This window comes from Callospermophilus lateralis, chromosome 11, assembly GCF_048772815.1.
Source record: "Callospermophilus lateralis isolate mCalLat2 chromosome 11, mCalLat2.hap1, whole genome shotgun sequence".
NCBI lineage: Eukaryota > Metazoa > Chordata > Mammalia > Rodentia > Sciuridae > Callospermophilus > Callospermophilus lateralis.
This window is the reverse complement of record NC_135315.1, coordinates 23,299,327-23,311,875: the sequence shown is the minus strand read 5'-3', so window position 1 is coordinate 23,311,875 and position 12,549 is coordinate 23,299,327. Positions and strand designations below refer to the sequence as shown.

The 12,549-nt window shown below is 43.1% G+C and overlaps 1 protein-coding gene across 3 annotated transcripts in view; it reads left to right on the top strand.

Annotated features, from left to right (window-relative positions):
- The first annotated feature begins 1,851 nt into the window (after positions 1-1,851).
- The window catches only part of Socs7 (suppressor of cytokine signaling 7), a 46,426-nt gene continuing 35,728 nt past the window's right edge, over positions 1,852-12,549 (top strand). For all 3 annotated transcript variants that reach the window (XM_076870259.2, XM_076870257.2, XM_076870256.2), the window contains exons 1-2: positions 1,852-2,989; positions 10,600-10,664. In XM_076870259.2, the coding sequence (XP_076726374.1) occupies positions 2,019-2,989; positions 10,600-10,664 (1,036 nt within the window). In that variant the 5' untranslated portion in view covers positions 1,852-2,018. The remainder of the gene's footprint in view (positions 2,990-10,599; positions 10,665-12,549) is intronic.

Sequence of the window (12,549 nt, the reverse complement as noted above, 5' to 3'; positions counted from 1 at the left end):
CTCCATCCAAATGGTTGGGGATATAGCTTAGTGGTACAATGCTTGACTAGGTTTGATTCAGTGCTTAAAAAAAAAAAAAAAGAAAGAAAGAAAAGAAATTAAATTATAGAAATTTGGAGAGTTAGGGATATAGCTCAGTAGTAGAACATTTGCCTACCATGTGCAAGGCCCTGTATTTGATCCCCAGCACAGCAAAACATAAATACATACAGACATACATGATTGAATTATATTAAAAATAAAGGTAATAAATTCTCCAAACTCATCACTTCCTAATAATTTTACCTACACTTTTGGTATTATATTCCTTGTATCTGTATGATTAAACTACCACATAATGAAGATATGTTACAGATCCTGTCTTCCTCTGTGTCTAGTAAGGTCAGGTTGATAGATTGAAGCCAACCATGGGGCAAGTGCTTTATTACTGTTTTGTTTATTTATCTGGACTTAAGAAAGTGATGGGGATGGGGTGGGGCTCAGCGGTAGAGCTCCCGCCTAGCATGCCAGGCGCTAGGTTCGGTCCTCAGCACCACATAAAAAATAAATACATAAAATAAAGATATTGTGTCCAACTACAACTAAAAAAACCTTTTTTTAAGTGATAGAGAACATGTTAATAATTCAGATTTAAACTTTATGTTTATGTCTGTTATATTATGAATAGCACAAGCCGGGGAAGGTGGCACACACCTGTAATCACACTGGCTCAGGAGGCTGAGGCAGAAATATTTCGAGTTCAAAGCTAGCTTCAGCAATTTAACGAGGCACTAAGCAACTCAGTGAGTCCCTGCTTTAAATTAAAAAAAAACAAAACAAAACAAAAATAGGGCTGGGGATGTGGCTCAGTGCTGGAGTATCCCTGAGTTCAATCCCCGGCACCAAACAAACAAAAAAACAATAACAACAACAAAAAAAACCATGATGAACAGCACAAAAATAAATAACTCTTCCAGTATTTGAAACTGTTTTCTGATTCAGCAAAGAAGTTACTCCCATCATTGACAATTCAAACTTTTCTGCTTTTTCACTTCCCTCTTGTATTAACACGAGACAATGGCAATCAAGATTCTTGTTGCAGTTACATTCCTTGTAACATTTGGCTACCAAAGTAAGTGTGGCAAGTGCTTGGGGATGTAGCGCAGTGGTTGAGCTCATGCCTAGCAAGGCCCAGAGTTCTGTCTCCAGTGGCATGTGTGTACGCATACACAAACACACACAATACATAAAGAATTTAGCAAAAATAAGTGAAAGAATTCTGTGAAAATCAATTATATGGAGTTTGCTATTGTGTATTTCCATTATTTGTAAATTGTGTGCTACACATTCTTTATATCAGTAAATTTTGATAAATGTGTGCTTATATATAGCACACACATTCCCTTTCTTCCCCTGGACAGCCAGTTGTTAAACACTCATCAGCCCACCACTGGATCTAGAACACATTATTCATGTAGTCACTCCATAATTCAGTGGATGTCACCAGGGGATACAGATGAACGAAATGACTTGGCCAAGATCACATATTTCAAAGGACTTAAACGGAACAAGAATTATACTCTCAAAGCCAGCAACTCTCTCCCAGTACCAGATCCAGGACCACTCTACTGAAAGGGATGGCCAAGGTCTGGGTGCCCAGGAAGTGAAAAGCAGGGGTCTTAGGTGCAAGAGACAAACGCCGGCAGAAAACCGGCTCACCGCCAATAGCAACTCTGGGCGCGCGCAACGTCAAGCGCAGCGGAGGCCGGCCCGAGCACGCCCTCGGGAAAGGGGAGTGGTCTAGCCTTCCGGAAGTGACGCATCTGGGGGCGGTCCTCGGCGGCGGTGGCGCGCGGCCTGGGCTCGCGCTGGGCTCCGCGCGCCCCCCGCCCCCCTCTATGAGGCTGAGGCCGTGGTGGCCGTTAGTGCTGTCGCTTCGGGGGCCGCGGCGGGCGGGGCTCCGGTGGGGCCCGACCTAGTCCCCACCCCAGCCCGGCTCCCAGCCGCCCGCCCTCCCCTCCCTCTCCTCCCTCTCCTCGATGCAGGGAGCCGAGCTCCGGGGTGGCGAGGCGGCGGCGGCGGCCGCTTCGTACCGTGTCCTGAGCCGCCTTCTCGGCTATGGAGAGGCGGCCCCCGAGCCAGGCCCACCGCCGCCGCCCCCGGGCCATGGCCCCCCGCCGCCACCCTTCCTCGCGCGGCCGGGCCCGCGGGGCTCCCGACCGCCGCAGCTGATGGTGTTCCGCAACGTGGGTCGGCCGCCTGAGGAGGAGGACGCGGAGGCGGCTTCGGAGCCAGGACCCTCGGAACTGCTGTGTCCCCGGCACCGCTGTGCCCTGGACCCCAAGGCCCTGCCACCGGGCTTGGCGCTTGAGCGGACCTGGGGCCCGGTGGCTGGACTAGAGGCTCAGTTGGCGGCTCTGGGGCTGGGGCAGCCGGCGGGGCCGGGGGTCAAGACAGTCGGAGGGGGCTGCTGCCCATGCCCATGTCCGCCTCAGCTGCCCCCTCCGCAGCCCCAGGCGCCTGCTGCCACCCCGCAGGCCGGGGAGGACCCCACAGAAACGAGCGATGCACTGTTGGTCCTGGAGGGCTTGGAATCGGAGGCCGAGAGCCTGGAGACTAACAGCTGCTCGGAAGAGGAGCTCAGCAGCCCGGGCCGTGGAGGAGGAGGGGGCGGCCGGCTTCTGCTGCAGCCCTCAGGCCCCGAATTACCCCCAGTGCCCTTCCCGCTGCAGGACTTGGTCCCTCCAGGGCGCCTGAGTCGAGGGGAGCAGCAGCAGCAACAACCTCCCCCGCCGCCGCCACCTCCTGGGCCCCTCCGGCCGCTCGCGGCTCCTTCTCGTAAGGGCTCCTTCAAAATCCGCCTCAGTCGCCTCTTTCGCACGAAGAGCTGCAACGGTGGCTCCAGCAGTGGGGATGGAACCGGCAAGAGGCCTTCTGGAGAGCTGGCTGCTTCAGCTGCGAGTCTGACGGACATGGGAGGCTCTGCGGGCCGGGAGCTGGACCCGGGGAGGTGAGCCCAGTTCGGGGGCTGGCGACAAACTTCCTTTTCTTGTTTCGTCCCCCCCCCCCTTTTTAATACTGCTAACAGGATCTTGGCAATTCTTAAGATATGGTCTTCATGAGAAGACAGAATCTTGTGGTTAAAGGTTGTGACATCTTACATGAGATCAGAGCTAACTGTGGTAACAGCTGGAAACAGCTTTCACTCAAGAGAGTTTACACTGGATGGATGACACTTATCATTTGGTTAGCATCTCTGGAGATGATTTGAAACCCGCTGCCCACCCCCACCCTGGCTCCGCTATTTTTTAGATGTTCCAAAGTGTCTTTCCACCTTAGCTCTGCAGAGAGATTGCTAGAAATGTTTGGGCCTTTGGGTCAAAAAAGTTGATGAAAATGTTTGGTCTTTGGAGCAAAAAGTGTGACCCCATTACCTTGCTTACTGTCTTGACCACCTTGTTGTTCTCTTTACCTGCATCCCACTCCCCTTCACCCTCAAACATACAAATGACCTAAGGAACTTGTGTAGTTATAGGCCAGTAATCTGTTGGGCACCTGAATTCAGTTGTAATGTTTTCCTGGTTGTTCTTTCTATCTAAATCCTCTGTACTGACTACTGTCTGTGAAAACAGAAAATAGCTTTGCTCTGTCTCTCAAGCCCATGTGAGAGTTCTGAATGAGGTATAGACATTGGAGTATGAGTTCTAGGCCAATTAATGAAAATTCCAAAATTAGGCATTGAGATTTTTTCTGCATCTCTAAAAGGTGGACTGATCTTTGACATCTAGCATTACATCTTTATTATCAGTTTAGAAAGCTGTCAATTTTTGTGTCAATGAAATAAGATTTCCCTTGTGATAACTGCTATTGTGGATTCTTGAAACACACTGGGCAGACTAGCCAGGCATGGGTGCATGTGCCTGTAATTCCAGCTACCTGGGAGACTGGGGCATGAGGATCACAAGTTCAAGGCCAGCCTCAGCAACTTAGTGAGACCCTACCTCAAAATAAAAAATAAAAAGGGTTGGAAGGGTAGCTCAGTGGTAGAGGTTCACTGTGTTCAATCTCTGCTCCCCGCAAAAAAAGAAGGTAAAAAGGTCAGTAGCCTGTATAAGTTGACAGTCTTGCTGTGCACCAGAATCAATGGTGGGCTCTCTGAAAAGATCTGTGTATCTGGAACCCACAGAATTTTGAATTTTTGTTTTTGTGTTTTTGCAGTATTAGGAATTGAACCCAGAGGCCCTCTACCACTGAACCACTTCCCTATCCTTTTTTAAAAAATATTTTATTTTTTAGTTGTAATTGGACACAATACCTTTATTTTAATATGGTGCTGAGGATCGAACCCAGGGCCTTACACGTGCTAGTCAAGCACTTTACTGCTGAGCCACAACCCCAGCCCCTTTTTTGCGACAGGTTCTCACTAAGTTGCCAAAGGTGGCCTTGAAATTGCAGTCCTCTTGCTTCGGCCTCCCGGTATGTGCACTGTACTCAGCAAGAATTTGAATTTTTATAAAGCTCCCAGTTGATCCTGGACTGGGAACCTTTCATCCGTTGACTTCTCAAGGAAACTAGGATATTCCAGGAGGAAAATGTGGGCTGGATATGGCTTTGTTGCCCTTTCTGAACAGCTCTGCTGTGGGTTTATTATCTTGGGGATCAGGCCAAACCCAAGCTCCCTGAAGAAACCAGTGTCTTACCATTTCAGGTAGGCCCAAATTTCTACATTTGCTTCCTGATGAATACATTTGCTGGGAGTTTAGGTCTTGAAAAGTGTGTGACTGATGAAACAGCTTTTTTTTTTTTGTGGTTCACCTCTGCATTTGATGCTCCAGTTACCAATAGAGATGAAATTTTCATCAGATCAGGGTAGAGGGTGGGATTGAAGCTCTATGTAAAGACATAGAATAGATTGCTAATTTTCTTGTAGTTTGTCTTGCCTTTGTTCCATATTGACCAGGACTTGGTCTAAGATTTCAGAAACACCAAATATGAAGTGGCGTGAAATTAGCTGTTATGTCTAATAGATTAGGAAGAGGAAAAGGCATATAACATTATACGGTTTTTTGCCTTTGGAAGCAGAATTTAATGGTCATTGGCTGCTCTGTCACCAACCCTCACACTAAGCACAATACAGATTTCTGCTGCAGAGCAAATTGGGCTGTACATCTGCAAAGAAGCTTAGTTCAGGGCACTGGAGAATTACATTTTTTGGTCCAAGGGTTTTTTCTGATGAATTGGAGAAGAGCTAGGTATTTGTGTCTAAATGTTTGGTTGACTGCTGTTTGGTATAGAGAATGCAAAAGTCTTTATTTCCTTTTGACCCCCGACATCATCTGTGAGATAGAGGTTGAATTTGTCTTTTTTTTTTTTTTTAAATCTAGAAAATGAGAAGAGCTATAGCTATCTTGTTCTTGTTCTTACAGGAATAGAATGAAAGACAAGAAAAATCTAGATGGAATATTTTGTGCTTTTTGGAAAAGAAATAATAAGACTGAAATGGTAAATTTTTTCTGTGCATAGGATTTGCTGCTGCTTGTTAGCTTTTCCACAGCTTACTATGTGCCAGTCTTGTTGGCAGCCTCACAGCTGTGAGAAACTTGGTGAGTCTGGCCAGGGTACTTGTGATTTCTGTGGATCTGCACCTCCTAAGCAAGTCCGCCCTGTTGAGAGGAAGGATGAGTTTGAATTTTTAGCTTGTTCTCTTATTTTGATTGGTAGGATATGGAAGCAGTGAGAAATTTCAGTCTTTTGCCAAAGGGTATATGCCTTCCTCCTCATTGTTAGTTAATTATGGGCCTCTGCTGTCTTTGCTGTATAATTTGGGGCATTTACAGTAACCTCTAGGCATAATTCTCTTCACTCTTCTCAATATCTACCTTTCCCACAGCTATCTATTAGAAAATACTTACAATCATCATTTTATAAGGCTTAGCAGTTTTTATATTTTAACACGAATCCAAACTTGACTTTCTTGCTTTGTCTGTCCCTACAGCACTTTCAGATGCTTTTGATTTGCTAAGTGGACCTGACTGAATTATACTGAGCATGAAGAGTAATATGAGTTAGCCTAGAGAATTTTTTTTTTTTTTTTTTTTTTGTGGTACTGGGGATTGAACTCAAGAAGCATTCTGCCACTGAATTACATCACCAGCCATTTTAATTTTTTCAGACAGTCTCACTAAGTTGCAGTTGCAGAGCCTCTCCTCGACCCTATGATGATCCTGCCTCATTCTCCCAAGTAGCTAGGAGTGTAGGCATGTACCACTATGCTTTCAGTGAGAACTCTTTTTAAGTGAAGTAAGAAATGATTCTGCCAACTAATCAGGTTTCTGTTCTTGGGAACTGGCCTAGGCTGTATATACCATGCATATGTTGGAATTCAGAGAGCTGGGCTTGATGCCTATGGGCCTCATAATATAGAACTTCCTATTTCAGGAAAACCAGTGGAGTTCCCTTGTCCTGTTCACATATGTTGAGCTGATTGTCTTCCTTTGGATTTGGTGAAAAATAGCATTTGATCTACCCTTTTTTTTAATCATCATATAATACACACTTGGTTGGAATGGGTACCTTGTTTTACTTTTCAAGATTTGTCTTTACCAAAGTAACAATTGAGGCTATTACGGGTAGTCTTCATAGTTGTGAAGTGGAGAAATGGAGAACAGTTTTATGGTTGCTTCCTGTCTATTTGTTGGTAGAAAAGATATGATGCTAAACAGAGAGGCAAGCTGCCTTGGCCTTTGTTTGAGGCCCTTCTGTCATGGATAGACCTGTCAGACAGGAGAAAACTTTTTTAGTTTCCTTGGGTCTTCAGGCCTAAGGATGCTTTTTGAGTCATAATATGAAAGTTGAATGATTTTATGGTGTGGTGAGGAAGTTCTGACTTTATGTTTGGGTTTAGGGTTTGTTGATCTTTTTAACTATTTTTCCACAAAGTGGTTGTGGTTGGCAACTCTCTTAGAATGAACCCCCTAGCTTTAGAAATCTCTGTGTGTTTGAGTCTTGTGCCTTTTACTTACCATTCTCCTGGCCAACATCATTCTTAAGATTTTAGGTGTTGGACTATGCCTCTTGGCTTTTTCCTGGAAGTTCCATCCGTAGGTTCTTTAGTTGGTTTATGATGTAGTTTTGGATCTGACCTTGCTGCACAGATGTCTGTGTATTGGAACTAAAAATGAACACATGGTTTTGTGCCTGTAGCACATGAACAGACACTGGCTTATGATGTGTTGGAAATGGCACAGGCTGCCTGACTTGGCACTGTGTGCTTTAGCAGGGGCAGAGGTACATTGGGACTGCAAAGCTTGGTATTTGGGTATCCTACTTTGGAAGTTACTTTTAAAAAGGATATTTGTAAGTCTTAGGGCATCAGTGGAGGGATTTATGGACAGGAGAGAGAGGGCTTATTATTTCATTGTTTTAATTTTAGGTTTCAAGGAATTTGAAAATTGGCCAATGGTTATATCTGTGTGTTGTCATCCTGTACAGTTTAGTGCTTATAACTCCTTTTATCTCATAAATCTGTTGCAGTACAAATAGTAATTTGCAGAGTGGAAATGAACAGAGGCATTGTCTCTTGCCACCTACAGCATTGGCAGCTCACACAAAAAGACTGCTAGCCTGAAAGAAGGCCTTTGCCTTATGCTGTCTGCCCCTGTCCTATAGAGGAGTAACCCACCAAATTCTGCCCTAAGCCCATGCCACCCCTCAAATGTTTCTGCTGCTTAGATGCAAATGTCCCACTGGCAAATTACAGTGGATTAACTTTGTACCCTAATGCTTGTCAAGGTGATCTGGGGAGTAATAAATAACACAGGGATATGATATAGAGAATTAGTTTAAAATGTTTATCTGGAGCCACATGATTCATGTTGCTCTGGAAAAAAAGCAGGATGTCCACTTAGAAAGAGCTTTTATCATTCCATATGTTTTCTATATACAAAAGGCGAAATAGAAAATATATATACTTGAGAAGCTTCGCAAATGTATGTTATCAGTACCTTTTAAAACCTGAGTGTTGTTTCCTGTTTACATTTTGCTCCTCTCCCAGATAACTACCATTCTCAATTTTATGTTAATCATTCCCTTGCTCTTTTTTTTTTTTTTTTTCAAATAGTCATCTAGATTAGTCTTTCCATGAGTGACTGCCATTAGAATGCTCTCAGGATCCCCGAGATAGAAACCTCTTTGGATTTTTAGTTAAGCATCTCCCAAAGAATAAAAGAAGCACACATATTCATTATCAGTCTTGTTTAGTCTCTTGGAGCTTTTACCTCTTAGTTCCAGCTTCAAGTCATCCTTATTTGCCAGGAAAAACCATCCCGGTGCTGTGCTCTCAAATAGCTCTGCCTGGGTTTAGATTCAGATGTTTTTCTTTTTCTAAATCCTAGAAACTATGATTCTCTTCTTCAAAATGTCGGGGGTGGTAGAGAAGATGAGCTGAAGTGAGAAGGCCTCCACAAGATATGTGCATGTGGGTACTGCCGATCTTCAGTGCTTGGCACTGAAGAGACTCGTCCCCAGCATGGGCAGATGGCAGAGTAATGCAGCTTCCTTTGAAAAGAGGCAAACAGCCAAATGGCTGAGGTGTGAACCTTTTGAAAGGCCAGTGCTTTGGGTTTCTATTTGCTGAGTTTAATGTTGTAACCACAAGTTATCAAATAAAAGTCAGTTAGGAATCTCTTCAGAAGTTCATGTCCAGTGGAATTAACTTTCCATTTGAGCCCTTTGGATTGTTGGCACTAAGCTGCAGTCATGAAAAGCTTTTTAAATAGAGGAGCTATGTGTGGTTGTGTATTGTTTTTATGTAGCCCTATCTCCTGTGTGTGTTGTGGCTGAGGTATCATTAGACCCTTCAAGTCTCAACAGGAGGAGGTTGCAGAATGAGTGTGATGATACATCTAGGAGAAGGAAACTACCTAAGCTTCCGCTCTTTCTGAGTAAAATCTTCATGGAATGATTTTGGAATTTTGTCTGAATCCTGAGAAGGTTAGATATCCATCTTAAATCATAATTGCATAAACATCTCTGAAGTCAGATAATTTTTAAATAGGATTTCATTTTGGATTTTCTTTGGTTTTGCCTCCCTCTATTAATGCAGTTGATTGTTAAAAAGAATTAAGTCCTATTTATCCTTTGGGTGAGAATATTTTTGGAAGGTGAGCCAGCACTCAGGCCTGGAGTCAGTCCCTATAATGCCATAATTATAGCTATAACACATGGAGTCATTCAGTTAGTCTTGGGTTGGGATTTTTTTCAAGTCTAGTTTATTGAGGTATAATTGTTTTGTGTTGTTTTTTTTTCCCCCCAGTATGGAGATTGTTGAACCTAGGGATACTGAACTACATCCCCAGCCCCCGCTTTTTTTTTTTTTTCCCCCCCAGCCTTTTTTAAATTTTTTAATTTTGAGTCAGGGTCTCACTAAGTTGCTTAGGGCTTCATGAAGTTGCTGAGGCTAGCCTTGATTTTGCAATCCTCCAGGCCGCTGGGATTACAGGTATGCACTACCATATGCAGAAAAATTCATGTTTTTTAGTTGTCCATTTCTATTAATTTTGACAAACTTGTGCTTTGGCCAGCATGGAGCCTATGTTCATCACCTCAACAAGATCTTTTCTTGTAGTTAATTCAATTATCCTGAGTTGAGTTTTTTTAATATAGTACATTTCTAACCAGAAAGCTTATGTTAGAGTCTTTGAATTTCTTTCATTTCTTGCTGAAAAGCCAGTTGAAATTACTAGAAACTAAAGTCACCTTTGGTGTGTAAACAAAAGGAGATTTAGAACTTGGAGTGATGGTGCATGTTTGTAATTCAGTGATTGCAGAGGCTGAGGCAGGAGGATAAAAAATTCAAAACCAGCCAGGGCAACTTAGCAAGACCCTCTCTCAAAAATAAGATACAAAAAGTGAATGCAGCTTGTGGTAGAATACTTGCCTAGCATATATGAGACTCTGGATTCGATCCTCTGTACTGCCAAAGGAAAAAAAAAAAAAGGTGTGATCTGAGTTTTCAGGTGGTCCCTGGAACAGCATCAAAGAAAAGTTAGGAAGAGCAGCTCAGAGAGAAGGGGTCTTGGGTACCAGGCAGGGAACTTATCCTGAAGTGGCGATCTTTTGAACCTCAGGGCAACTATGTAGAATTCAGAGGTCTCTGTGTTTGAAGATTGGAGTGCTTCTGTAGTGTTCTTTCAGGTCAGAATATGTTCCCTGGCTCCCTTTGGGTCCTTCTACTCCTAGATGCAGGCCCAGAGGGAAAGCTGTTTTTTCTTGGCTCCCAAATGAAAATCAACTCTGCTTCTGACTTCCTTCCTCTTGAAATGGACTTGCTAATTACCACTCAAGGTGCTTTACTCTTTGAATGTGCTGGGTATGGAGTGATCCAAAGGGATTTCTCATTGCTTTGTAGGCTGCTGAATTTGGTAGCCAAATCTATTTAAGGAATTGCCTTAATTATTTCATTCTCCTCCTTTAAATTTAAGGCTTTATTACAAAAGTGTTACTGACAATGACTAGGTTTGCTTTGTTTTTCACTGCATCTGAAATTGAGTTTGGTAGTGATTTAAATGCATGCATGTTCTTTTCTCCCCTTTATTCTCTGTGTGCTTTCTTGCCCCTTAGGAAACCCAGGTTGACAAGAACTCAAAGTGCCTTTTCTCCGGTCTCCTTCAGTCCCCTGTTCACAGGTAAGGGCGATATCTTTTTCTTCTAACATCTGAAAGCAAGAGTATTCTGAGGCCTGTTAGGAAATATATTTGCAGATCCATCACAGGGAGGCTTCAGGCATGTCTGCAGTAATTTCCTCCATTCCATACCCACTGGATTTGGAGTAAGGCTATTTTTATGGTGTGGAGTGTATTCTTGACTTTGGATGTTTTAAACTTGGAGGTAAAGGCTGCTTTTTGGTAATTGGGTGGCCTTAGCAGTTATGCAGCGCTTAGTTCAGGCTCATCACAAATAAATTAAATGTAGAGTGCAAATTTAAATTTATAAGCTCACAATGCATAAAAGACTCTCAAGTCATATAATTCCCGTCCCTGCTTCCAAGAGAGTTCATAGATTACCTAATAAAAATGATCCATAGTATCTGATCTATTTTTAAAGACTGGGCAAAGGGGATTACATGAGCTCTTGTCTTACCCATTTTAGGGGTGAGCAATTTTTGCAGCTGTTAGAGTTCTTCATGGTGTCTAATTTAAGTCTCTCCTCTTGCAGCAGGGAACACAGTTGCTAGAGTAGGAAGGCTGTTGAATGACCTGTGGGTAATGGGTAACTGCTGCCTTATTTTACGGGAATTTTTTTTCAGATAGGGAAACCTTCTGTTCTGTTAGTTAGATGTTAAGCTCCTGATTGAATAAACTATTGTAGCAAAGGTCTTTACCACACCTCAACTCTCAGTAACTGAGTATTCTTCTTTTTAAAAAGCTTCTCAATTACAATCACTGGTTGTAAAAAAAATCCCAACTTCAAATTATTTTGGATATTATGTCCCTTAAAAAGGTGTTTGGGGAGGGCAGGGTTTGTGGCTCAGTGGTAGAGCACTCGCCTAGTACATGTGAGGCACTGGGTTCAAGCCTCAGAACTACATAAAAATTAAAGATATTGTGTCCATCTACAACGGAAAAAAAAGGTGTTTGGGGGCTAGGGTTGTGGCCCAGTGATAGAGCGCTTGCCTAGCATGTGTGAGGCACTGGGTTCAATCTTTAGCACCACATAAGCAGATAAATAAGTAAAATAAGGGTGTTGTGTCCATCCACAACTAAATACACACACACCCACACACTTTTTTTTTTTTTTTTAAAAAAAGGTGTTTGGAAGAATTACGATTTGGGAATGGATATTTCTGGGAAGATGGTAAGCAGACCAATAGGACCTCCAATTGGGTAGACTGTGATGAGCTGTCAGAACAAGTGAGTTGGTATTTGTGTAGATATCTACTAAACAATTGTATCCTGAAGCCAGGTGCAGTGGCACACACTTGTAATTCCAGCTGCTAAAGAGGCCCAGCCTAGATAACATAGCAAGATTCTGTCTGAAAAAAAAGAAAGAAATAAAAAGTTTGTATATTGTTAGCAATGTGTCTTTTTAGCTAATAGTTATTTTATTCTTAAAATAAGAAATGCACACATTTGTAATTTTAGGTTCAGACAGCCTTAGTTCTATTGAATTATATCTTTTATTTAAGAACTACATTTATAACCTACACCTCTTTGTCCTGCCAGGAAAGAGACTTCTCTGGGCCTGTTGCACTGCTCAGGGCAATGAGGCTGTCAGTTATCAAGCTGTGTAATGAGGCCATATCAGCTTCCTGGAACTTTTCTTATTTTTCCCCCCCTTTAGTACTGGGCATGGAACCCAGGGCCATGGGCATGCTAGACAAGTGCACTAAACTATACCTCCAGCCCTCTGTTTATGTATTTTTTAAATATTTTTGTTTGTAGATGGACACAATACCTTTATTTATTTATTTTTATGTGATGCTGAGGATCAAACCCATTGCCTCATACATGCTAGGGGAGTGTTCTACCACTGAGCTACAACCCCAGCCCCACCTGCTTATCTTAGTGTTTT